Genomic DNA, 27,347 nt, shown 5'->3' on the forward strand with positions numbered 1-27,347 from the left:
AATTTTGACGAGAATGCAGACAAACAGTGGACCATTACAACATCCCAGCATCATTTCCTGTAATCTTCAATAACGAAATTAATTAAATGTAAAAACGAGACTTTGTTTGCTCAATTATAATTCTTCCAATCTGATCAGCTAATGTGTTTTTCGCTTTGTTAATTAATCATTTAAAATTCACCAGCTTTGATCCATTACTATCCATTTCACGCAAGTAGCATTCATTTCAAATTTTCCATTCCACGAAAACCACAGTATGGCTAATACGTGCCAAAAAAACCGCATTTATTCCTTTAAACACGACAACGCATATTTGCATCCCTCCTCCGAAAAGAGCGGAGAAAACGGCAGCGTGACACCCTAGGGTGTAATTACAAGTCTTGTCATTATTAATTTCAACCCCACCGAATTCGACCCTGGGTTGACGGCTCACCCTTATTCTATCTGGGAGAAAATTGCCCTACACTTCCGGCACATTTTGATTACAAAAATTCGGGAGGTGGTAAAAACAATCGGGAGGATTTTTTATGTTGTTCCAACCGGTTTTTTGAATACTGGAATAACGATGTTATGGTAATTCGACATTGCGCTCATGCAAATGAATGATGATGGCCGAAGATCGCCTTAAATAAATACCAGGGGTTCGGAATAGAAGGGTTGAAACGGACGTATTCTAATTGTACGCTAGTTTCGACGGGGTGTTTGTTCAATAAATATAAAGAAAACGTGGCGTGAAATGAGGGAATAATTACGCGACGATTTTGCGTTGAACTTGTTCTTTTAGCTGCTACAAATACAGTTTAATTTATTTAAAAATTTTTGATGTGGGGCAGGAAGGGGGCATATTAATTTTTTCGTTTGAATTAGGGTCGAACGAATTCTACTGAAATGACACATTAGTTGATATATTATTTATATAATGCATTAAGCTGAAAATAAAACATTAGATGTGTACTGAAACGGGTGGACAGACATTAATAGCATAAAAAATGTATGTGTTAGTAGCAAATGCACTTTTGTACAACTTTAGAGCTCTATAAACATAGAATTATTTTTACTTGTTTGTGTTGTTGAAACGTGCGGAATATTTATAGTAGTATTATAGCGACAATCTATGTTTATTATCAAGTCTAAATGTCTCTTTTCTCTAAATTCATTGATTTTAATCAAAATTATGAAGAGATTTTATGTAAGTATGTAGGAGTATTATATTGTGTAAATCTGAAAAGCTCAACTATGCAATTAATGGAATTTTAATAGAAAGCGTGAAGTAGATATTTACAATTAACTTTGTGATGAAATAAACTTCAAACTGCACGTAGTTTAGCGTATGGAATTTAAATTAATTATACGTACAAAATAACAATTAATTACGCGGATAAATTTAGCGAAGGTTACATTTTTGTCGGGTTAAAAGTTAAATTTATATTGTTTGTTTTAAAAGTGGTCTATCATGTTTCGTATTTTACAAAACATTCCTTTTCTATAATGTATGGTTTAAGGTTGATGCAATCCCACTCCCTAAAAGAACAAAAAGTGGATTTACAAATACACAAATGTGTAATTTATTTTTAATTTTGTGTTAAGCGAATTGTTCAAATGTACTAATTTGCTACAAAAAGAGTTATTGTGTGCGAATATGAAAACGTTTTACATAAATTTAGTGTATTATTTATAACATTACCGTGTTTAATAAACAAAATGCGGAAATGTTTAAAAACAGATTTTCCCGGCGCATCCACCATTTCAACAGTCAGACAAGTCAGAAAAATTCGTAATCAATATAGTGAGGTTTTTTGGACTATTGGTGTTTCTGGTTTACACCAATCGAAGTAATGTAAATGAAACACTCCGATCCAATTATGCAAATTTTTGCTTGAATCTGCAGCTTCTCCAACTTGATCAGATAGCATACTGCATTATAGAAACCTACGGATTTATCTCTAGTTCTGTCTTGTTAATCCATGATCGATACCTCTGCAGTAAAACGAGATCCATTTACCTTAAACAAAGAGTACAAATCTTCCAACACTGCATGAGTAGATGGAAAAGCTCCGCAACAAGGATGTGCTTAGTTTAAACTAACTTTTCCACTAGGAACTTTGTTATTTAATAAGAACTCTCGTCTGTTCTAAAATCAATAATTTCTTTTTTTTGCAGGAAGAATTTTAAACTGTCATCTCCCACCAAGTCCGCCATCATTTTAAACGCCCTTGATGGAATTTTTCGTGGCTCAAGTCAATAAAAGCCGATTAATCTCAATTACGAGAGAAAAAATTGATGATGTGAAAGGGGTGTAACAGCCGACAATGGGCTTGACGCTTGTGAGGTTGTCTCTGAATCTGCTCCTGTGGGGGCTGATCCATGGTGAGTATTTGAGATTAAAAGGAAACAACCCAAACTGTTATTTTATCTCGAAATTGGAAGTTTTATCGCGAGCTCGATTTTGATCAATTAATAGGACACTGACGCGAAGACTTTTGCCCTTTTTATCACAGGCGAGATTCATCGTGGTAGTAAGATAATCTCGCATTTTCTCTAGCAAGCGGGGTTATTACTCAGATTTTTTCTCTCGTGTGTCTTGTTTCGTTTAAAACGCTTATTTTATTCATTTATTCCGAAACCATAAAAACGTGGAACGAGAAGCGTAAATTAACATCACTGATGACTATAAAAATAACGGTAATTGCGCCAGATTCTGGGTAAACGACCAATGAAATATGTTGCTTTAAGGGAAAGGTGGCTCGTAAATTTAGATTTTTTGACATTGAAATAATTTATGCATGTTGGTATCATGGAAAGTGTAGTACAGCGTTCAGAATTTAATTAAATGGTATTGGTGGGTACCCATACGGGTTTTTGTTCTAATGAAAAATAGATGCTATGAGAAATTATTTATGTCTTAGCAGCTGGATCGATTCTATACGACCTGGACGAATATACGTTTTTATTTTTTGTTTATTATTTATAAAGTCTTATTTAGAATTATAGTTGATCGCCATTCATAAATCTTTTCAATAGCACAATACGCTAAGCCACTTACTGTTATATTGCTGTAATTCTGCAGGCCAAATTGAGGCACACCAAGCACAGTTAAGTGTGCTATTTATACCAAACGTAATTACAGAATCGAACTGTCCAAATTTCAAATAACCAAATATTTTATTGCATCACGCTTCGTTTTCAGCTTCTCACGGCTGTTTCTGAATGCGTAATCTACTTTTTCTAAAGAAAAGCTTCCTCAAATTTCCGCTAAATTAATTCAAATTCACTTTTACAAGCAATTTGACTTAATCCAAAGACGTAAGTACCTATAACTTAAATCCGAAAATTCCCCAGAAGCATTGTTCGTTAAACCGATTAAAACCTTAATCTAATTTAATATCATTTCACATGTTAAGTCATTCGATTTACCCAATTAGTTGCTCTTTGATGATTAGAGCGGTCAGAGGGCTAAAGACGTTTATGAAAGGTTTCTAAGGTATTCCGAACGCAGCAAATTGATTCTTTAATGCCGTCGTTCAACTAACAATCTTGTTTCTTAAGATTTTTCAAATTCTTTTGTGGATAATAAAGTCTAATAATACAATAAACTACTCAAAATTACTTCAGCAACTAAGAATAAGCAACAACCAAAAATGGTGGAGGCGCCGGGCAAATTTTTAAACTTCAAAACAGTAGGTATTGTTTTGTGATTTAAATAGAGTTATGGAATAAACGGGTTAGTTTAGATATGACTTACAAAAGGTATAAAGCCTCGTGTAGGTAATATCTAATAATCCAATTATGCCATACAATGGATTATCCAATATCTCGCAATTTTTACCTAATAACAGTGACGATAAATGCAATAAGAAATTTGTCAATGTTTAAAGCACATAGTATTTTACATTATAACCCTCAAGGTTATACTTGTAGAAGAGAAATTTAATTTCACAGTCTGGCAGCAGAGGGCGTAATGATATGTTTTCAAGTAAATTTCGGTTGCTTAATCCAAAATTTACAAAAATTTTTTAATTGACATGAGAAAGCTTTTTGACTTGAATTTAATTTAATTCTTGTTTTTTTAGACTTGCTGCAATTTGCCCGTGTAGTAAACTCCTATAAACTTGTGTCACATCATCTTGTTTAACACTCTGTAACTTCTTCAAACTTCGTTGGAAACGCCAGCAACAAATTTTATTCATGAATGCACCATGTTCTTACCGCAAGGATGTTGAGTCTGCGCCGCCCTTTTAGGTCCATTATAACTAGATGAAAAGCGCCAAAACATCTCTCTGTTCGTCTATTATTGTTTCGAAAACGTCGCGATGTTTCCATATTTCGCTTGAACGTTTCGAACCGTTAAAACCGAGTATCGTGTAATGGGCCAACGTTAAGAAAGAAACATTAGGTAAAATTTGCCAACGAATAAACAGAGGTATAATGCAAGGGAAGCGGTTAATTGTTAGGAAGAACGCTTTTCAAGACTTGTGCTTTTGAGGGCGCAATTACGTGAAATGGCTTAAGTTGGAATGACTTAGGGAAATTTCTACAGGCGCAAACACAACACATTTGTATATATTCGGAGGCCTCTAATTTATCCGAAATTATTGTTATTAGCGTGTAGCGAGGTGTAACGGCTCTAGAACTCGCTGAATTTTTAGGTAAGATGGTGCGTAAATCGGGTTTTTAGGGCGGAAGTTACGCAGGGAAGTGGTAGTACTATAATTTAGAATGAAAGCGACCGTGTTGTAAAATGCTTGAGCATTAAGCTAAATCTCAAAGAGGCTTTCAGACTGATTCTTTGATGTTAAGGCTTACCTTCAGTATTGTGGATCATAATTGTCACATATAAAGGATAAAGCATTTAATACGAGAATTTATTTTATGTCTCTCGTTTAATCTTGTAAATTACTACCAAATGGGCTTAAACATTAGTTTGCGAGTTAAAAGGAAGAAGTTCAGCACGGTGACGAAAATTGTTTTGGCGGTGACTGAAAAACGAAAAATATGTATGCTAACTTATGACCTAATTTATGCATCTTACTACAAAACATGCAACAAGTTCTAAAATATACAAAAATATTCAATTTAATTTTAACATTATTCAGAGATTTCTTGTCTAAATAGGACTATTTCAACCGGTTTAAAACGGCTTTACATTATTTAAACTTTATAATTAGAGTTCGGTTTATGTTTTGTTAAATTCTCTGATCAAATAAATTTTAAATTACATGACAATCTGCAAATCTAAACGTAAATTTAGACTCTCAATAAAATATGAATAACTTTCAAACTGAGGTCATTGAAATTTTGAATGTACAGAAACTTTTAAAGTCCAAAAACCTGTCAAAATTTTTAAAATTTTGTTTAAAGCCAGTTAAAGCAATTTTTTCTTTTTTTGGTAGAGAAATAATAAAAAAATTAATTAAATTCTGGGTATAAAATGCATCTTGTGCCAGCGACTTTAAAATTAAGTTTTAAAGTGATAACGTATTCAGGTCAAAGTATAGATCCTGAAGTTCCAATAATAGCCACACTCGGGCCCATGAAAGACTTATTCAGTATAGGAGATTTTTAATTAACTCAAAGCTTACATTTGGAATATTTATGGTATTTTTTACCGAAAAAATGGAAAATGTTACAACAAAAATAATATGCTATTGCGACTTTGTTTTCTCCAAAGGAGCAAAAAATGAGAGGATCTATTGTGCCAAATTAAAAACACATTGTCACAATTAATTTAGCGGACTTGTGTTATGTTTATTACTACATTTAACCCAAATGACTCCAAAACATCAATTTTTTAACCACATTAATTGGGATTCAACAAATTTTTAAATGAAAATAGATTATACAAGAACAAAATCAGCACCATGTTTGATTTTAGTGATCAAAGTCTATAACAGTTGATTTTAACCAAAAGACAAATAAATGTAATTTTTTGTAACTACATTACAGCGGGTACAAGTTTATCAATGAAATTCAATTTGATCCAACTGACTGAATTTGTTGTGCAGCATCTTTAGAAATAGCTAAAAACTTCAGATCCAGATTTTTCTTTTGATTTTTCTGAGACTACTTACCTATTTTAAAATCTAAATGCCAAATTTATATTATTCTTTCGTTTAGATTTTTAGTTTTGGAAGATTTTTGTATTCCTGTTATGTAGGTAATTCTTTAAATTTGGTGAACTGTTTTTAACTATTTTAATCTGCAATAGATATGCAGAATATAAAATATGACGTCAATCCGTTCGACACGCAAATATTCAAAATAATATTTTAATCTTGCACGCATGTGCATGTGATTAAAAAAATAGCCTAAAAATAATTTAAAATGGGACTACAGTAGAACCTTGCTAATCCGACCCCTACAGTACCAAGGAGTAGGGCGGAACGGCCAAAGGTCGGATTACCCGGAGATTCAATAAAGAACTTATTTTTCATAGTTAAAAGTAAATTATGTATCACAAGTTATACATTAACATTAAAAAAAATGTTATCTTCTCGTCGTCTTATTACCCGGAGAGTCGATCTAGCGGAAGGGATTAAAGCGAAGTTCCACTGTATAGAAGTACAAATTTTTTATATAATTAATTTTGACGAATGACAATCTTCCTTGTTTTGCATCTTATTTTCGGACCAGAAAAGGGAATCGCAAAATATCCACCAAATTAAGAAAAATCCAAGTTTCCAATTTAATTACAAAATTGAGCTACGCATTATTTTATAAATCTGGATTAGACCGGTAAGAAGTAGAAAGCAAAAGCTTTAAATTTAATAAAAAAGGTTCAAAATTAATGTGCTTATTTTTTTCAGCTGTTGCAGCCAACGGTGGTCTAAAATGGGTGCGTGTGAACGTCCCTCAATATCGCGTGCCTGGTGAAACGGCCCTACTACAGTGCGACTACGATTTAGGCAATGACACTTTATACGCCGTAAAATGGTACAAAGATCATGAAGAATTCTTCAAATTTGTACCAAAAGCCCGACCACAAGCTACTTCATATCCGGTTGATGGCGCCAGAGTCGATGTAAGTTTCACAATTCCGTCCATATTTTATTCAATTTCGGGCTCATTTGTATGTAAATTTATATAGGGGCAATGAAAGCAAACACCATTATGCACTAAAATTGATCAAAGCCAAATTGATTCTATTTTGAGTTAACAGGTTTTAAAATAAAACAATTTTTTTCATTTGTATTGAAGGTGTATTTGTTTCATGTGTAATTCAAACTGAATTATTCCTCAATTCGTTATTTTAATTGGGATTGAATAAATATAATGGATGTAATCCGAATATAAAACGAGTGTTTTGTAGTGGCTGTGTAGTGATTAGTGTCATTATTATCGAACAACAATTACGGGAATCAATATTTTTGTCTATGAGTAGAGTATTTTTTTATATTTCACTCACAGACAATAGAAGTGTAGCGATTTGTTGAGCTAGATAGAAAAACATTATTAATGTCGTTGTCAATATTTTTTAACAAATAACATGTTTTGTGGGACAAGTTTTACGACGTTTTTGACCAACGAAAATTAGTATTCAATAATTCAACGGAAATTTTAGCTTCAAAGAGTACTATTTTCATTACATACTTTTATTGAGAATTAGTGCTCTAAACAACAATCATGACTTTATAATCCATAATGCGATAATTTCGATGAAACGGCCCAATTACAGGAAAATTTATTTATACAAATCCATTTCAAATGTGTTTTACTAATCCATAGCATAAGTAATTTGTATAATTGTATAATTAACCTCTATAAAGAGCCACAATTTGCGCTTATTAACCATTTTTGACAATATTGAAACCGATTTTACAGTTTTAGCTGTTTGTATTACCTTTAATTTCTATAAAACGTTTATTTTGAAGTAACACGTGCTCTAAAAAATTCAATAGTATTAGTATCGATTTTTTACACTAATTGTAGTTTAAAAAATTGATTAGCTCTAGTAATTACCTAGGTATGAATTGGAGTTTAAGTTCCTGCTCAATAGAAAAGCCGTGCATCGTGGTATTAAATAATCACTTCGTGAATGAATTTTTTAGGAAATATTGACGTGGGTCGTCAAGGTGAGGATTAAAAATTTAGCGAACGATATCTTTAAATTTGATGACGAATATGTGATGTACAGAACCTAATTCTACATTTGCTCAAATTGTTAAAAAAATTGCGAAACTATAAGAGTTTAAATATAACAAGAGCAAAGCAAATAATACACTTTTGAATATTTTATTTAAATTTTAACGAAATTGTCGTGTCGCCTTACATTCATTATCTAAAATTAATAGTAAAATAAATCACTCTGTGATATTTCCCTTTGAATCAAACTGACAAACTCAAATATATTTGTCACGTAGTGATTACGTGGTCATTCCAACTCCCTCTCCGATTAACAGTTCCTTTCGTGCCATCCGTAAATAACAATTACGAACAAACTGTTACAATTTGTTCGATAGTTGCTCGAATGATCTGGATTACCGTCGAAATTTACCGATTTAGTTGTTCAGACATGGAAATGCGGTTTAGCAACAGACGTTTTACCATCTTCCTCCCTCGAGGACTATCCGAAAGTCTGAGTAGCTGTCATCGAAACTTACGTCTCAGTCTTCGACAACGTGACAGGGAAAAATATTCGTCGCAAATCGATCGGGGGGAGTTTTACGAGTTTAAAAGGGGATGAATTGTGGAAAACTAGGTGGTATAGGGTGGGCGGAAATTGCTGAACGCGATGTAAAATCTATTTTATAAGGCTATTGGTTTGCCAAGTTGTAAAGTTTTAATAGAAGGACGATGAGCCAAGTGCATGGCGAAATGTACAATTTAGACGGGGCAGGTCAGCGTACTGTCATAAAGTTTACTACTGCAATTCTTTCAATGTTTTTAAAAAATGGAGGCGGTTTACAAAATTGATAACTACAGTAGCGCAATAAAATTGATCCATGTTGCTGTCATAGGTGAAAATATAGCACCAAGCAAAAATGGTGAATGCGCCGGATTTGTTATTCCGAAATTTAATGAAAGCTTTTCATAAAATAGAATCATTCTCTTGCAGATTTTATTGATCGGGACAAAAGCTCAAGAATTCTCTAAATATTGACATGAAAGCGTCGACGAGTCAAACCTGGGCTGGGGTGCAATTCTTGAGTTCATACGAAGCAATTAAGCAATTAACTTAGCTTTTAATGTGGAAACAATAGAATAGAAGGAGAAACCATATTTAGAACGCAAATTACACAAAAAAAATCTATTTTAGATTTTCTCTATTCTCAGAGTCTCTTATTAGTGCTTTACACTATTTCCTATAACAACTTGAGACTGAGAGCCTGAAAATGTTCTAATACCTTAAGATTGCAAAACTGATGAAATAAATTCAGTAATCTTAAAATTTTCTCATCTCGATAACTTAGAAATTTGTACTGAAGTAGTGAAAACAGAATTGTCTTCTAATTCTGAATCCAAAGGCCGTTTTGCTCTATCAAGTCAGGGCTCAAAAACGTTATTAAATCAAGATTGTTTTTAAGTACACCGCGTCCTCTTATGTTTTTTTTTCAATTTTTTAACAACTTACAAAATCTTGAAACTTTGTAATACATAATTGAAAAGGTAATTAAATTATATACGATTTCCAACAAACTGCAAAAGTCGTCGGTAGAGGCAGGTATTGTCACGATACTTGAGCCAAATTTATGAGATTTTTAAAAACGTAGATAGATTTCTGCATGAACTCTTAAATTAGAATTCTGAATTTTACTGTAATACGACTTCGTAAAAGTTGAAATCTTTGCTTTCTAATGAGGTATAAAATTACCATTTAGAAGGGAATTCGTCCCCTAAACTTTGCACTAGACAATTCGTTCCTCATCACTTTGTCCCCCGGTGAATTCGTCTCCGGCTTTTTCGTCTCCCGGTGAATTTGTCTCCGGCTTTTTCGTCTCCCGGTCAATTTGCCTCCGGCTTTTTCGTGTCCCGGTCAATTTGGCTCTGTCAATTTGCACCCAATTCGTTCCGGTGTGATCTTTGATAATAAATAAAAAAAAATAAGATGTTATTTTAACTAAAATTGACAACTGTTACACTTCTAGTATTCATTTTATTTAATTTTAAAGATCAAATACAATAGAATTGTCACTGGTATATAATAGTTATTTATGTACCAAGTCAGTAAAATGATTCTTCATTGAACGAGTCTAAATTGCGAACCCAGTGAGCGTAGCGAGCGAAGTAAGTAACAGATGAATCCAATGAATTAATGAATTTTAAAAAATTGAGACGTTATAACGTGTTGCATTTTATTGTGAGAGTTACTTTCATTATAAAGTATAGGACCACATTAACAAAGGAGAAAACTCTTTAGATAAATCGAAAAAATACGCCAATAAAACGTTTTCACTGTATTTTGTCATTCGATGTTTCTTACACGACTCCAAAAATATATCATTCTGGCGATTGTATTTAGTTGGTCTAATAATAGTAGGAGACAAATTTTCAAGGGGACCAATTAACTAGGAACGAACTAACTAAGGAAGCAATTATTTTTTTATTACTTTTATTTCTCTTAGCTTTTCTTTATTTCGCATTTAAATAATAAAAATACAAATTGTTTTTTTCTAAGAAATACCAACGAATTACAAGAATTTTTAGTTAAACTTGAAGACAAACTATTACTGAGGAGACCGCAATGCATTGTCCTTTTGAGAATTAACGTTTTTTTTTAAGAAAATACCAATCTATACCAATTAGCGAGATTCTACTGTATTTAAAAATTTTAGAATAATATGTGAAAATATGCTTGAAAACCTGAGAAACTTCAGCTGATTCAAGGAGAAAAGTTGATTTGAAAGTTGGCTAAACAATTAGGTATAAAATAAGAACGCAAAAAATTGCCCTTAGGATGTCTTTCAGCTTGCCTACGTTCGATTTTGCATTCCAAAGTCACCTGATCTTGGGTTCACTTTACATCAGCCCTGAATTACTTAATTAAAGACATAGTTTACCAGTTTTCCCATCTCTGTTGTTGCTAACTATTTGGTATTTGATCGCCCTTGACCTTTTTGGGAGCGAAGGCAACAGCTCAGGTGAAAATAGGGAGAACTAAATAATGACGTGAACATTTTATTCAAATGTATTGAACTCCTATAGCTGCTTTATAAAAAGACATAAATAACCTTCACATTTTACTTGTCAGTCTTTTCAAAATTTTCACCTCTTTATTGTCGAACGTCCGTCTATTACATTTTCCAATTCCGAAGCCAATCGCATTTTCTTCTGCCAAATGCGTGCAGGTAATAATAGACACTTTGACGCGTGAGTTGTCACGTGAAAATGGACGTGTTCTAATGGCCAGAATAGGAAATATGGGTATCCTGGGAAAAAAGATGAGTGTTTTAGACGCGTGGTCTCTTTTATACAAGAAAAACTCGCTTTTACAGCACGAAATAAGTATCACACAGATGGGTCTTAAAAATTTAATTCACGCGTGGGGTTTTTGCATTTGAGACTTGTTGCTGACGCGCACAAATTAAAAAAAAAAAGGTAAAAGCACCGCTGAGATCTCTCGTCTGTTTGTTGTATTTCTCTCCAATATTTTCGCTCCGTATTGATATGTCAAACGTCAAGCTTCAAACTAACCAGTGGCACATTTCGGTTTAGATTGGGATCATAAATAAGGCGTCAAAGTTGTGTCATCACCAACTTTTCGTTGTTGGCGGTGACACGAATCGATTGAATTAGAGCTTTCTTAACTCTGGTCACATTTTCGCGATCAGGACAAATTATTATCATGGTAAAGTAGAGAACAAGGTTGCAATTCTTTAGTCGTGGATGAAATTCTGATAAATTCGGAGGCGACAAAGAATAATCGGCTCTCATTCATTATTCCGAAAGCAACTAATTTGTTTACGAACGTTGAAAGTACGTGTCGGCGGGAGGCTACAAGTTAACAGAATAATTATACATAATTTATACAAGGCGAAAAATAAAAAATGAACACGTCAGTGTGATTACTGTGGGATGGACCTGGTTTAAAATATGGAGCTTTTTCGTGACAAGAGGGTGAATGTAAAGTGTCAGAGGCGGGACTCGTAACTATGTTATTAAAAAACGGGGAATTTAGTCAACGCGGATATCTACTAAATGTTTTGAAATTTTGACTCCATTTTCAGTGCTACACGTACAAATATTAATTAAGATTTTCCCGTTTTACTGCTTGCATTTAATTAAGTAAGTTCGTGTCGAAGATCATACATGGGGGTAATTTCCGTTCTTTTATTATCCTTTTATGACGAACACTAATTTTAATAATTACAGACAATAAAGAAATGAAAATGAAATAACAATTTTAGTTTGTAAGATAATTTGGAATGAGCGAGCATTGCACGAACAATGCATTATTAGAGTTTATTACAAGAGCGAATTGTATCGCTTTTCTATTAATAACTCTGCAGGTTTCTATTAATATTAAATGATACAAATGATTGTAATGATTACCGTCTGTACTGAACATCTTTTGGAGTTAATTTACAATTATGGACTCATATTGCTTTGCATTGAGCAAGATATTCTTGGATCAACTTTTGAAACAACATGTAAAATTTATTGTCACATCTACGTAATCAACAATATGGTTGACATAAATAGATATTTGTGACATAATGTCGAGTAAAATAAATTAAATTAGTAGATGGCACCATTTATACGGATACATGTCCTATATTGCAGTACATTTCACTAAATTAAAAAGGTTTCTAGTTGAAAATCATATATCACACATTTTGAAATCACCAGTTTCGTTATTGCATATACAGTTGTTATTTTCTATGAAAATAGTTGCGAACTACTGTGATGTTTACTCAAAATATGCAATGCATTTTGGTGATAAATCCATAATAATAAATGTAAACAATTGTGTAAAAAATTATATTGGCCACGAATGATTAAAGAGAGCCCTAAAATGTTAAATGAATAAACCTACTAAAAATGATTATAAATTATACAAGGTGGCCACTTAAGACTTCCGAGCTTCATCAATATCTTTCGTTGTTGTAAATGGATTTTAATAAAATTTAAAACAATATTTTGTAATACGTGCGGCTTAATTTGGCGTAATGAAACTACGCTATAGTTTCAAAAAATTGAGCCTTACTACTCTTAAGAAGTAAAATTTGGTGGAAAAAGTTGATGCACTGAAAAAAACAAATAATTAATTCCCACACTATTTGTTACTTCCGAATGTATACACAGTCTAAATGAGCCTTTTCGGCGATAAATTGTACTCATGGATATTCCGTGGTCAATTGCTCTTATCCTACAGTTTGTGTTGGTCCTGAAGTACACTTTGTGTTAAGAGGCGTTCTTTGCGATTACCAGTCATTCTAAGACGTCTACTGCCTCCACGACGGGTTTTTCCTCTTGCCAGTCCCTCCACATGAGTCTGACTGTTGCATGTGGTCGATTCATACGTCTACCAATTTCTCGGAAAGTTAAACCGCCCTCGAACATGCCAATAATTCGACCTCGTTCAAAAGACTTAAGTTGTTGAAAATGTGCTCGTCTTTGAACTCGTGTCATTTTTCATGACACTGTCTATAAAACCCAGCCCACTGAAGATAAGAACTAATATAATAAACGACAAAAAAATGGTAAAAAAATCATGTCTACAGGTGAACATACACATAATATTATAGTTCAGCCACGTTCGTCTGAGCCACCATAAAATCATAAACATTTGCGGGCGACCGCAACGGGACAGCTCGTGGTATTTTTAGATTTACGATGACGACCAGACAGCTGGCCTGTTTGGGGATGATTCTTATATTGCAGGGTGCTTTGGTAAATAAAGATCAGGTAGATATTTTAAATATTTGCAGATTGGGTTGTAATAAAAATTCTGTATTATACAAATGAAAATTTAATCCTCCACCTCGTTTTCGCTATCGTCACTTTCATCGTTTACATGTACAATAATTTCAGGAAATTGTGCTTCTGACAGATAACTATTTTCTATATTAACAATATGGTTGACGCAACTTTTCCAAAGTAAACTATCTAATTTTTTACATTTGGCCCTAATTAGGTCAACGAACTAAGTAAAGTTGTAACGCAAAGATACGAAAATGTAAAAGTTTAGTGGGGGATAGCACCCCGAATTAATTTGAATGTAACGAGCATTTCCACCACTGATTTAACTTTCATTCCCTAGTATTTTTTTAAATGACATTTAACGGTCCTTAATTATCTACTTTGGGTTTATGTATGTACCTGAACATCTCGGTACCTTATAAGCATAAGAGTCAATCTCAAATTTTTGTCAAAAATGAGTTAAATAACGTTATTTATTACTCTTTACGTTTTCTTTAAGACAGAGAAAAATAATCCCCATTAGATAAAAAACAAACGATTTTAGGTTTCTATAATAAAGGAACTAAGCTACCGCATCATGTTAGAAGCTTAAAGCCAACTCTTTGGAGTTTTTTTTACTCAACTGCTCCAAATTTATTCAAGGTAATGCAACCATGTTGTTAATATAAAAAATAGTTATCTGTCAGAAGCACAATTTCCTGAAATTATTGTACATGTAAACGATGAAAGTGACGATAGCGAAAGCGAGGTGGAGGATTAAATTTTCATTTGTATAATACAGAATTTTTATTACAACCCAATCTGCAAATATTTAAAATATCTACCTGATCTTTATTTACCAAAGCACCCTGCAATATAAGAATCATCCCCAAACAGGCCAGCTGTCTGGTCGTCATCGTAAATCTGAAAATACCACGAGCTGTCCCGTTGCGGTCGCCCGCAAATGTTTATGATTTTATGGTGGCTCAGACGAACGTGGCTGAACTATATAAGTAGAATTTCTTTCAGAGGGGGTCATTCACGAAAACTGATTTGCAAACACTTACCGGGATTGCAAGTTGCAATATCCTTACAATGACTTATCGGAACATTTGCAATGGAATTCACAAACCGATTGCAAAGTATCAGCACCTTAACGAAAATTTATCTGCTAGACCACGCCTATAAATTACCAAACCAATCACCTAAATCTTAGCCTACATTGCAAATTTAAAATTATTAATATTGTTATGAGAAATGTAAAAGTAATGTCAAATTATTTTGATATTAAAGTGTGTTGCTTTCCTGTTATGTTATACAAGATGGGTAAAGGTATCAAAACCGATGAAGAAAAAATCTGTCTACGTATTTTTCCGGATCTCTAGATGGTTTCTGTAGACATACATGAATGTAGTCAATAGCTCCACATTAGGGAACCACAGCAAAGTCTCCCGTTTTGGCCAATTGCATAAAATTGCTGTTTAATGTTAACGATGCTTTCGTTGTCTTCAGGAAATTTAATAAACTGTGGTGCAGTTTCTATAAGGAAATCAACGACACCTCGAATGATCCTACCTGTCGAAGCTTGAGAGATCTGGATTGTATTGCCTACTAACTTTGAAATCCTCCACTGGCCAAAAATTCTAAGGCGACATAAAGTTGTGTATCAACACTAAAGGCTTTGGCCCGTTTTGATTTTCTGATTACACGGTTTCCAATTAATTCTTTAATTTACAAAAAAGTTTTTCTCGTTATTCTCGTACTTTGAAATAATGTCAGATCTCTTCTATTTTGAATTCTTTATTTAAAGCCATTTTTTCTTTGTCTTTGCTACTGCTATTAAAAATTTCTGCTACCACTGCTGCACAAAGAGCCATTTTGTACTACAAGTATTGGTAGTAAACGTGAAATTAGTTTTGCTGCATACATTTGTCCCATACTTACATCGACAATTATATTTTTCATAAAGTAGTAATTCTTCAAAATAAAGTTGCGGGAACCAAACGTGTGCCGCAAATTACAGATGCTTACCGAGAAATTACAAATATTTACAAATTTTAGATAATTAGGTTTAACGATAATTAGAGCCTGTTATTGGTAGCCATGGTTTTTCCATTTGCAAACTGAACAAGAATTACCTTATCTGACTTGGTAACTTGCAACTGCTTACCCGACCTTATCAAGTTTTGTGAATGACCCCCAGAGATAATAGATTGTCATTAAAATTTATTCATTTAGGGGAAGACCGGGTAAGTGGAACCACCTGGGCAAAAGTAACCACGACTATTTTATTAAAACCACATATCGTGGGGAGATGGCGTGAGTATCAGTTATTAAACTAATGGTGGACCATCGTTTGAAACCTGAAGTTCTAAGGTATGTCGAAAAAATTGGAATATTTGGAATTGGAATATATTGGTTTGGAATACTAGGTATTCGTTAGTTTATAAGCTGATTATCAAAACAACTGTGATTCTGCAAAGTTGGCAATGCTTGTGTCTGTTTAATGATTCAGTTGGTATTATAACCTTCAACTTTCATCGCGCCAAACAGTTGGTTTCAAAATAAATCTTTTACATAAAATAATCTGTATCTTTCGGGCAAAAAGAATTGGGCAAAAGGAATCATGGTTTCTTTTGCTCAAAATTTTATAAAACTTTTGTTTCATTCTATAATTTGTTATAGATGGTTTTTAACTATAAAAGAAAAACAAAATCGGGCTAGATACTACATGGTCAGAAGAGGCAATGGCTCGTGCTAAACAATTAATATCTCAAGGAAAACTGAGTATTAGAAAAGCAGCAGAAAATTTTTATATTCCATATCCCACTCTTAGAAAACATTATCAGAAAGGTTTGTCTTCAAAAATATTAGGGCGCTTTAGACCAGTTTTTTCGGCAGATATTGATCGAGAACTTGTTAACTATATCAAAAAACTTTATGAACGATTTTATGGACTAACAAAAGAAGATTTATGTGAGTTAGCTTTCCAATTTGCCGAGAAGAATAATTTAACACATCCGTTTCAAAACGGAAAAGCCGGAGACCAATGGTATGAAAAAACATAAAAACGAACTAAGTTTACGGGAACCAGAACCAACAAGTATTGCTCGAGCTGCTGGGTTCAATCGTCCTCAAGTTAAGCTATTTTTTAAAAATTTAAAAACAGTCATGGAAAAGTACAAAATCCGACTAGAAATTGTCCATAATGTGAACGAATCACTTATACATACGTCTGGAACTAAGCCCTCAAAAAATAATTTTTTTTGTACTTTAAACTTTTATATATTGTTACAGTTATCCCGGTTTCTTTTACCCGTACCTTTGGGCAAAAGGGACCAAATGCAGGAGTTCAAATTTTATTTTTTTATATATTTTTTTTGTATTTCTTTAATATATCAATATATATTTTTGTGTTTATAAAATTATAACCTTCAATTAAAAAAAAAATTAAGTCTCTATTCCCAAAATTGTGCGAAATACAAATTTTTAAAATAAAGTGGTTCCACTTACCCGATCTTCCCCTATTTGTCTTAAGACATCAACCCTTGCACTGAATTTAGATGTTCTATGGCTACTTCTTCAGGGTGGTTTAATTTTTTTGAAGCTCAGTGTATTTCACCGTTAAAAATGCAATTTTTGCAGCCTTTTTAATGGGTAAATATATTCTGAATATTATTATCATGTTAAGTATAAAAATTTCATTCGTCTACCAAAAAATGTCTGGATCCTTGTTTCTGTTTAAGAGAATTAGTCGTTTTTGCCATTAAAATAGTTTGTTATTTGCTTGAAAAATTTTTGTAATTATATTTTTGAAATGACAAATGAAAGTTGATTTTGTGCACTTCTGCTGATCCTACTTTTGGCAAGTTTGAATTTTTACATATTCTGACGGTTCCGATATCAATTCATTCAAATAATTTGCATAAAATCGAAATAACAAACCACCTTCCTTTTCTTGAGATCTGTTAGCCCGTTCTTGTTATTGCTTTACAAGATTAAATTTAACTTTACATGATTTAAATCTAAATGAAGGCACATAAAATGAATTGTTTAAAGAAAATGGCGTCGCTTACAATGCCTACACAATCTTAATCTCTTCGGTTATCTTGCTTTTACATTTCTTCAAAATGCGTTTTTAAATAACAAAGATATTGGACTGAAAAGTTGGGTCATCTAGTCCGCGCTATAAAATCCATAATTTGAAAGATACAAAAATGAACTTTAGCGGATGAATGTAGTTGCAAATTCTACATGTTATTGTTACAATGTTATTGCTTAAAATAGAGCGTCGCGACGCAAATGTTCGTAATCTATACAATTTTTTGCAAGAAAGCGCCCACACGGAGCCCTCTATTTTTTTTTCAGACACACTGTTATAAAACACTTGGAGATTGGCTTGTGGCTTACCATAAATTTAAGCTCAAAGCTAAAAGGATTTTGACGAATTAATAAATAATTCGATACAAAATTTTTAATTCACATATCAATATCATCATTATGTTTTTGATTATAAAAGAAACATAGCAGATAATATTTGCTATTGTTGGGTAACCCTGTATAAGCTCTGTAACTATTTTTTAATCAAGTTTGTCTCACCGCAGATTTAAAAGAAATCATAGTTTCTTATAATTTATAATATTAGCTTGATAATAATTTTTACATTGGTCATTGTTCCGAATTAGAAATAGAGTAAAAACCAATATTTTTTCCACTTCTGTCTACAACTTCAGAACGGTTCCAGGTCTAGTATTTTGGGATGTCGTTATAACGCACGATTAAATCTTGTAGAGGATCGCTGGAAGAATGCATGTTATTGTGGAAACAACATTGTTTTTGTTACATGTGAATACATAGATTTCATAAATATGTATGTATTTATAAAATTCCATTAACGAAACATTTATATTTAAACGTCGTGTCATATGCTAAATATAATTTATGACATTTGACGGTGATGTGGATCCTCGGATACATGAAAAATGCATCGTTGAAATATGGCGGCGAAAGTTACACTGAAATGGCGTCGCAAATATCGCTCATTAGAGGGTTAAATGAGCAGAACATTCCAATGAAGGGAAATAAAGTGTATAAGCTTCAGGCTTAGAGTAAATAATTAATAACGAGACTCATGCAAGCTATTGTCTCGGCTTAATGGATTATGGAAACAAAGACCACGGCTAATATGGAAAATGGCCTACTCCGAATAGTGTCTGCTTACAGAAAACATAGTTACCGAGCGGGTTTACTTTTAATATAGAATTAACCGAGACTTCAGAAAATTCCATTATCCTGTAGGTCGCAAGGTCGCGAAGTGAATTTGGCGGAGCGAAACTTTACAAGCTTTAGAAGGGATTACGAATTCTTTATAGAATAGCGGGAATTTTTAATTGATTTATCGATTTAGACATAATATATTTAGGATGAATTAATCGGGTTCTGATTTATCAGGGTTCATAGGCAACATAGGTCGGATTCATAAATAATTTCGTGTGCGTGCACAGAGTCTTTACAAGCCTGTGAATATGACTTGATTGTTTCCGACAACAAAGATTTTACAATGTTGAGTTAATAACAAAGACACAAAAAGTAATAATTTCATTAACGAACTTGGTATACAATATCCAGATCATTCGCTGTTTCATGTCGGATTAAGAATTCTTTTGTATGTTTTTTGTTATTCACTAATTAATTCGTCGACGTTTCTCAACCAGAAGATTAATGAATGAGATAATCTTGTACTTTTTGAAAAAAGTAATAATCGGGTTGGATGAAAGAAGTAACTCCGTCCACATCTCTATATTTTTCCAGGATGATGGATGGCACATAATCTTTCCGATTTTGTGTATTTATTTTATTCTTTTTAATCTTTCAGATGTCCAAGTCAGACAGCAGGAAAGTGGTCCTTCATCCTGTCAGCTGGAAGACAAGCGGTTTATATAGATGTGAAGTCTCCGCGGAAGCGCCATCTTTCTCTTCGGCTCAAAGCGAATCTCGAATGGAAGTTGTCTGTAAGTAAAAGAAATTTATTTGATCGAATCTGCATAGTTTTTACTTGCTCGTTATTCACTTAAATACCCCACACCCTCTTCCTCTGCCTAGAAAAACCTCTTTAGGTATCGGTTTTTCAAGGAGCTGTTCAATTTTTCCGTTGAAATTTGAAGAATCTTTTTATAATCCTTTGTAATGACGTTTTCTAGAAGCACTCGTCACCGCGCTACAAAATGCCGATTTCGCTCCACTTGTAACGTTTGCTCCTCTGTTTGCTTTAATACCGCAAGTTGGTTCTTCGCACCTCGCGAAGCAAATTGGCACGTGTTTATGGGTGATTGGCCACGATCTGACATTCTTTGAGCATTTCTCGACCGGAAGTGATTCGCCCTACATCCGGACGTTGATTTAAAGCGTCATTATGAGCGCATTTATTTTCCAGCGAACGAAACAGCCTAACATTTGCTACAGCTTTATGCTAAACGATTTCGATCGATGCCACTCGCTCTATGAATTTGATATGAATGGTGGTAGGATTACAAAGCGGCTGATTTTCGAGCTGATGATGTCCTATCGACGCCACTGACGTGCTTCGCAAAAGGCGATATTAGTTTTCCTGAAAAAATATAGATCAACCACGATATGCTTAGTGGTTGCGTCATTGTTGTGAAACTTAACAAACGACCAAATTGAAGGATACCACATGTTATTCATGGTTTTCGTTTCATCGTTAGCTATTTTTGCGTTCGGCGGTGTTGTATAATGCTGTCTTGAGGATAAAAGTAAGGAAGCAAATCATAATGGGCATTGTTAGGGTGGTGTAATTGGAAAGTTCGAAATCAATATTTGAATCTTAGTTGTTGATAATTCCTGCTGCATTTGCTATGCACGATGGCGCATACTTTCGGTTAGTTGCAGCTTCGGTTTATCGATGAAGATAGTTCGGATAGTTAATTTTAATGTATTCATTAAAAGGCTGCATCTTGCATATTACAAGCGTTAAGACGCAAATAACGGCTTCTACTTAACCGCTTAAAGCTCGTAGAAATATTATGATTAATAATCCAACTTAAAAATAATTAATTTTTTAAACGTGTCTAACAAAACTTTATATTTCCTGCAGATTATTTTTTGTAGGCGCCAAACTCAACAGAGCAAGTTACACAGTGCAATTCCTGCGGGATGTCAAACAAGAACTGTCACATTTGCCAAATTGTCACCAAATTATAGGAGCATTCGCAATAAACTGACGACTTCTAAAATTGCTTTTTTGTAAATCGGTAAATTCTCTGCAGAAAAAAGATCTCACGCAGCAGGCTAGTTTTGATTTTAATAAAAATGGCTCAACGTAGAAAATCATTTACAATTAAAGAAAAAGCTGCAATCATTTGAAGACAAAATTATAGATTTTGTAGCAAATTAAATTTATTATGAAATCTAGATGATTAACGATGTCCTGAAATGTCATGTTTTATATTGTTATAAATTTTTTGTTATGAATATGTATTCTTTAACTTTTATAAATTAGTTTCCGTTGTCAAAGGACTTTTTGAAATATATTTTATATTTTATTTTGTCGTATGTTTTTTGAGAATGATATTTTTTATTACATTAACAAATTTTTTTTTTTTGCCAATTTTTATACAAGTTTGCTTTTTACAACGTTTGCTTAATGTGATCATATTTTCATTCCCCTTCGCCGTCATTATAACCGCATTTTAGTGTATTAACTTTGACTCCCTGCAAATAGATTTTGGAAATTTATAAAACATATTAGCTAAAGAAATAGCGTTCTAATAATTCATGAGAAAACAATTTGGTTTCAGGCTTTGAATTTTCAGGTGTTGGATTTGGAGACAAAACTTTACATTAAATTGAAAAATGGTGGAGGCGCCGGGTTCTGCTGGTAAACTCCAAAATGGAAATTAATAATTAAAAAACGAATAAAATCTTACTTTATGTATGCATAGTAATTATTGCAAAATATCTAATAAATATCTAAGATACTTATTAGATATTTTGCAACGGAAACGGTTAGAGAGGTCGCTTCATTATGTGGTTTCCTCTCAAAGTCAGAAGAAAGCGCGCTCTTGAGGGCGAGTTACTCCAAAAAAGATATTATAAAATGTCGAATAAAACAAGTATAGGTAACTTTTGTTTGGAGAACTCCATGACTCCATGAAATTAATGACAAATCCCGAGGAGTTTATTTTCGCGAAACTCCCAGTATATGTTAATTTACATCCGCCGAGCTAGCAGATATTTCTCCACTAAACTTCATATGGGAAGCTGAATGGACTGAAAACTGTCCCACTTGCCTGAAATGGAACTTCTAATCAACATTTTACATCTTCCACGAGTTCTGGAACTTTCCCCGTCCTCTAGAGATCGAGACTAGAAATACGGAGCTGCATGGGAGACCGTACAAAGATCTATTCTTTCCGAAATACTCTCTGGCACATCCAGTAAAGTAGAAAATTACGGCCCCGTTACCTGCATTAATAATACTTTTATAGCCCGATGCCTGGATCAGAATTCGGTTTATTGCATTGTTTACGATACACAGTGTGTATAAAAGTTGATCTTGTTGTCGGCTTATGATGATGGCGCCGTTTATTTTTCATAAAGTCCGCAAACATTACTCTTGTCCTGATTTTGTTCTGTTTTTTTTTTCCTCTCCAAGACCATCGTAAAGAGATGCTAATCCTACTCGAGCGGACTATGGCGAGTAAATTCTTCGTAAGACGTCGATTACAAGCTGGCTACGGTCCCTCAACGGGTGTCGTAAACATGTTGATGACGTCACATAAGCCATAAACTACACGAGCACAAGCGAAATTGCGCCCTAAAAACGGCATTTTCTTCGACGTTTAATGACCAGCAAATGAAAACATAAATTAGTAAAGCGGATGGTTTGACATGGTGTTTATGACTTCGACAGGCGTGGACGGGAATGAACGGGACAGTTTTGGGCTTGCCGGAGTCATAAAAAGCACCAAAATTCAATTGCGAAGGATGTTAAAGTGGGTAAAGATTTATCGCTTTGTAGCGAGAATATTGTCTGAGCTGCAGCAATGCTCTCGACAACAAAATCGTCAAAACTTGTAACCTCATACTAAAATGTTTGTTGTCGACAACCGCGTTCATTGGTACTCTTCAGGTACTTTTGAAAACAAACAACTGAACGAAACCGTGCGTTTGTTGTTCCTTTTACACATGGAAATTGATCTGTTCCGAGCGTTCGGGTTAAAGAAGCTTTTGAAGTCTTGCGCTTTGAGCTTTTTTAACTTTAGAGCTTTGTGAATAGTAATAGAACTTGTGTTTTGGAAGCTTAAGCGAGCACGTCAAGTGATTCGTTTATAAGAAGGATTATTCAATGTCAGACTCATCTCTGAACTGAAACTCTAAACAATATCAGAGATGGATGCACAGTTAGGTTGGCTTAAGTTGCACCGAGGATTTGGGAGCTTGCAATCTGTCAGACGGACGAAATTAGGCGATGAGTCTAAGTTGAGGGATGATTGAATGGGAGGACGAAACTGATGTTGCGTCATTGTTGTAACGACAGATTAATGCGAGGGATGGAGAAGAAACGCTTTGAGGGTGTTAAATGATTAACAGGTATAGAGAGATTGCCATGCATATGGACTGAGAGTGACAAATTCTTTCAAGGCGAGAGAGACAGAGACTTTAGAAAAATCCAATCTTCCGTATATTCCAAATTCAACAAAAAGAATGCTCTATAATAAAATGAAGCTTTCAATTTGTACCATCCAACACAAGAAACACCGGAAGCTACTCTTAGTTTTCTCTGGTAAAAATAGTGGAGACGACGGCTTTTCGTTTAAATTCTAACACAGACAAAAATACTGTTTTACTACTTTTTCTAAAACTAAATTAAAACAATCAAAGCGTCCAAATTCTGTAATGTGTGTGCATAATTTTCCGACACTTGTCAGAGTTCTTTATGGTATTTGAAATGGGGTTAAGAGTCCGTCCCATATATTTCCATAAGTTTTACGGCCGCGCAATCATTTTTATGACGATCATAAATCAAATCTTGTCGCATCTATGGTCAATTTTTGTACGTACGCAATACATCAAGACGTCTTCGACGTAAATACGCCACAACGTTAGTCTCAATAAGTCCTGAAGTATGGTGATCCTTTTATGGTCGTAAAAGCGAGCGATATTTCTAAAATGTACTTGATCCGGCACTTTAAACCAGGCCTCCAGAGATCGCGCCAACAATTTGACATATAATCAATGGCACATCGAGAGGAACGCTTTTGGAAAACTTCCAGAATTAGTGTGACAATAATTGTTAATTAGATTAGAGACGCTTTTTGTAATATAGTAACAAAAAAGAAACACTTACTATTAAAATTAAAACAAGCTTAAATATTCTTGCAAAGTATGGCTCCTAAACATTATCTATTTTGCATGAGCATATGGGAACGACAGTTTGTAATTAGATTGTTATTTTTTAATTAGTTGGAAAATTTGTTTCCTGCTTTTCCAGGCTAGTACACTAAATAGAAAATGTTTAATTAGTATTTAGAACTACTCACTTTTTGTATAAAAATAAAATGTAATTTAGAGATCATTTAAATCCATGTTGGTGGGTGTTTCTACATTAAGTAGTAAATAATTGCGATCAGAGATAGGAGTATTTAAGTACATTTTAAACACAACAAAGGCCATTTTATGTATACAGAGTGTTTGATAAAAATCGCTGCAAACTTTAGCGCCTAGTTTTGAAAAGTAGCAACAATAGGTGAGCATTATATACATTTGCTTTTTTATGAATTTAACAATGTATAACACCTTAATACAACTTTTAAAATTGTCTTCAAGAAATAAATTTAAACTAAAATATACTTTAATTAAAAATTTAACCAAATCTATTTGGTGGTGTTTTCTAAACAATGAATAATAATAATACATAATTTTTGAATAATCAAAATCAAACAAAAATTGTAAGTTATTATTAAACAGACGGTTTATCATACTGATAACGTTTTTGAACATTAAGTTTGAATGCACAAATCTCTCTGGCGTGTTCATCCATGTTCGCTGAAATTGATAATACCTAATTAGCTAAACTACATTCAAACACATGTAATATTGCAATTTTGTTAATTACACCTTCTTAGATAAAAATAAGGCAGTTAAATAGTTTATAATTAAAATTTTCAAATTCATTTTTGTTGCTCCCATGGCATACTTTCAAACGTTATAAAAATTTTAATATTTTAAGGTATAACGTATGTAATTATGGCGTAGAGGTGGTTGGGTATCATTTAAAATTAAAAATAAACATTACACGGGCCGTTTTACCTTTTCCCCAGTCAGTTGGAGCTTTGGGAGAGCTTTGATAAAAATGTCTCTTTCCTCTGGCGGGTCATATTTTCTTATGTAGTTTACTCAATGATGGAAGATTTATTCATGGCTTAATTGTAATTGTTAAACAACGTGCGAAAATATTAAAATATTAAAATTATACATACTTTGGTTTTTTTAGTTATTGAAAAATTTACCTTGAAATGTTTCTCTCCTTGATGTTTTTAGTTGTGTAAACATATTTTTAATTTTTATGTAAATTGACACTAATGTAACGTAAAAACCTTTCAGTAGAAACATGTCAGTGTCGACGTCATATTTTTTTATGGTAACAGATTTAATTCATTCTTGTGGCGTTTGATAGACAAAAAAATTCTCTAGACTATTTAATGACCAAATTTTAATAGACTTAATGTAGGTATACAGGGTGATGAAAAAAAGGTGCTCATGGGTGGAAGTACTATGTCCTTTTTAGTTAAACCATCTCAGAAATCAAAGCAAAATTAATTTAAACCCATTCCTTTTCACAATATGAATTTTTTTCAAAAGAAAAACTTGGCAATGCTGCTCAATCCTTTCTAATAAAATTTAGATTTGACAGTCTCCGTGACTAAGCAACTAATACTTAGAGCTTTACAATGTTGTAACAGAAGAAGAAATAGCATTTTTAAACAATTAAGAAACTTGGTTTAAAGCACTTTTTATTCTTCTTTTACACAGGATATCATTAACTGTAAAAAAATGTGATCTCCAACAATAAAATTGTTTTAAAAAAATGTATCCAAAAAGAGTGTGATTGTTTAAAAAAAAAAGCTTCTATCTTAATTAAAAAAGCACAAATTTTGTTTTGATTTTTAATTTTGGACTCAGGAAAGAAATAGCTGCAACATGATAGGTAGGTAGAATGGGCGTCTTTTTTTCATCACCTGTATATACCACGTACGTATAAGTTCTTACTCTAAAGTTCCGTTACACGACGCTTATCAAAATTAGATCAAAAAGTGGTACAGCTTTTTTTCTCTATCAAACGCCATAAAAATAAATAAAATTGGTTGAGGAATAACAAAGTTACGGGTAGGAAAAAATATCAAATTTTCAATTTTTAAACCGCTCTTAAACCCGTAGGTAATTTGAGATTAAAAAATACATTTGGATTAGTGAGAAAACGCGTCCTGTTGTTTAAATTAATGAGGTAAGATTCAAATCGGTGAATTAAAAATTTGACGTCTGTTTAATTTAGAATTTGTTGAGATATCGATATGTGCAATAACGTTGGAATAAAATAAAATCACCTTAATTATTATTAAGGAATTTAATTGAAAAAAAAACATTGTTCATATTCGAATTATTTAACAATTATTTAGCCCGCTTTTCGGATCAAAGGTTGAATTTAGCTGGAATTACTCTATTGCATTTTATCGCGAATTTTTAGAGCTTTTGATGATTTTTTTTATACAGGTATCATTTGCAAAACTGCGAGGTGCTACGTGAATAATGTATCAATATGTTACAATATAAACAAAAATTCGAGAGGATTTCCATCAGGTTTAACAACGCTACTGAAATTACAATTTAGATTTTTTATTGGATTATCTAGATTTTGTTTTTGTCAAACATATGCTCGTCTTAATGTTGAAACGTCCAGATAATTTAAAGCTTGAACAGATTTATTTGGAACATCCAACCCGAAAGCGGCGGGAACTTTCTTGGTTCGAAGGGTCCGGTGCTTTGTGTCCGATCACTTATCGAAGGGTTTGCCTGAAGTAATTTGTGGAGTGTGAGCAGTTGCGGCGGCTCCCTGGCCACAACATGTTCGCAGAGTCGGGGGCTGTGATTTCGGATCAGAAGGTATTAAACCGTGAGATTATAGTTTGTTTTTTTGACCGGTAAATTTCTAACTTTTGCTGGCGGGAGTAAAATTTTCCACTTTTCCTTTCTACGGTTTTTGCCGCAGCTCGAAACCGAATCAAGCAATTAAACCCTTTTCCGATTTTCGTTTGCGCTCAATCTCGGCGTTATTGCCGCAAATGATTTCCATGAATCCCGAAAATCCACTACAAACACGATATCATTCGCCCAAATCCTCCAGGCAATTACCTCCCCACCCTAAAAACAATTAATCGCTTCTTTTGTAACCGAATGTACAGAGAGAACAACGGCGCGCACTTTCGAGACTT

General features: G+C 33.4%; 1 protein-coding gene across 2 annotated transcripts in view; it reads left to right on the forward strand.

Moving 5' to 3' along the window:
* The window catches only part of LOC148178295 (junctional adhesion molecule 2A-like), a 57,617-nt gene that overhangs the window by 17,631 nt on the left and 12,639 nt on the right, over window positions 1-27,347 (forward strand). For both annotated transcript variants that reach the window (XM_088029530.1, XM_088029531.1), the window contains exons 2-4: window positions 2,161-2,367; window positions 6,804-7,018; window positions 19,712-19,847. In XM_088029530.1, coding sequence (XP_087885656.1) covers window positions 2,310-2,367; window positions 6,804-7,018; window positions 19,712-19,847 — 409 coding nt within the window. In that variant the 5' untranslated portion in view covers window positions 2,161-2,309. The remainder of the gene's footprint in view (window positions 1-2,160; window positions 2,368-6,803; window positions 7,019-19,711; window positions 19,848-27,347) is intronic.

The sequence above is a fragment of the Gnatocerus cornutus genome, chromosome 2, assembly GCF_029298725.1.
Source record: "Gnatocerus cornutus isolate USDA-ARS CGAHR chromosome 2, icGnaCorn1.1, whole genome shotgun sequence".
NCBI classification, from domain to species: Eukaryota; Metazoa; Arthropoda; class Insecta; order Coleoptera; family Tenebrionidae; genus Gnatocerus; species Gnatocerus cornutus.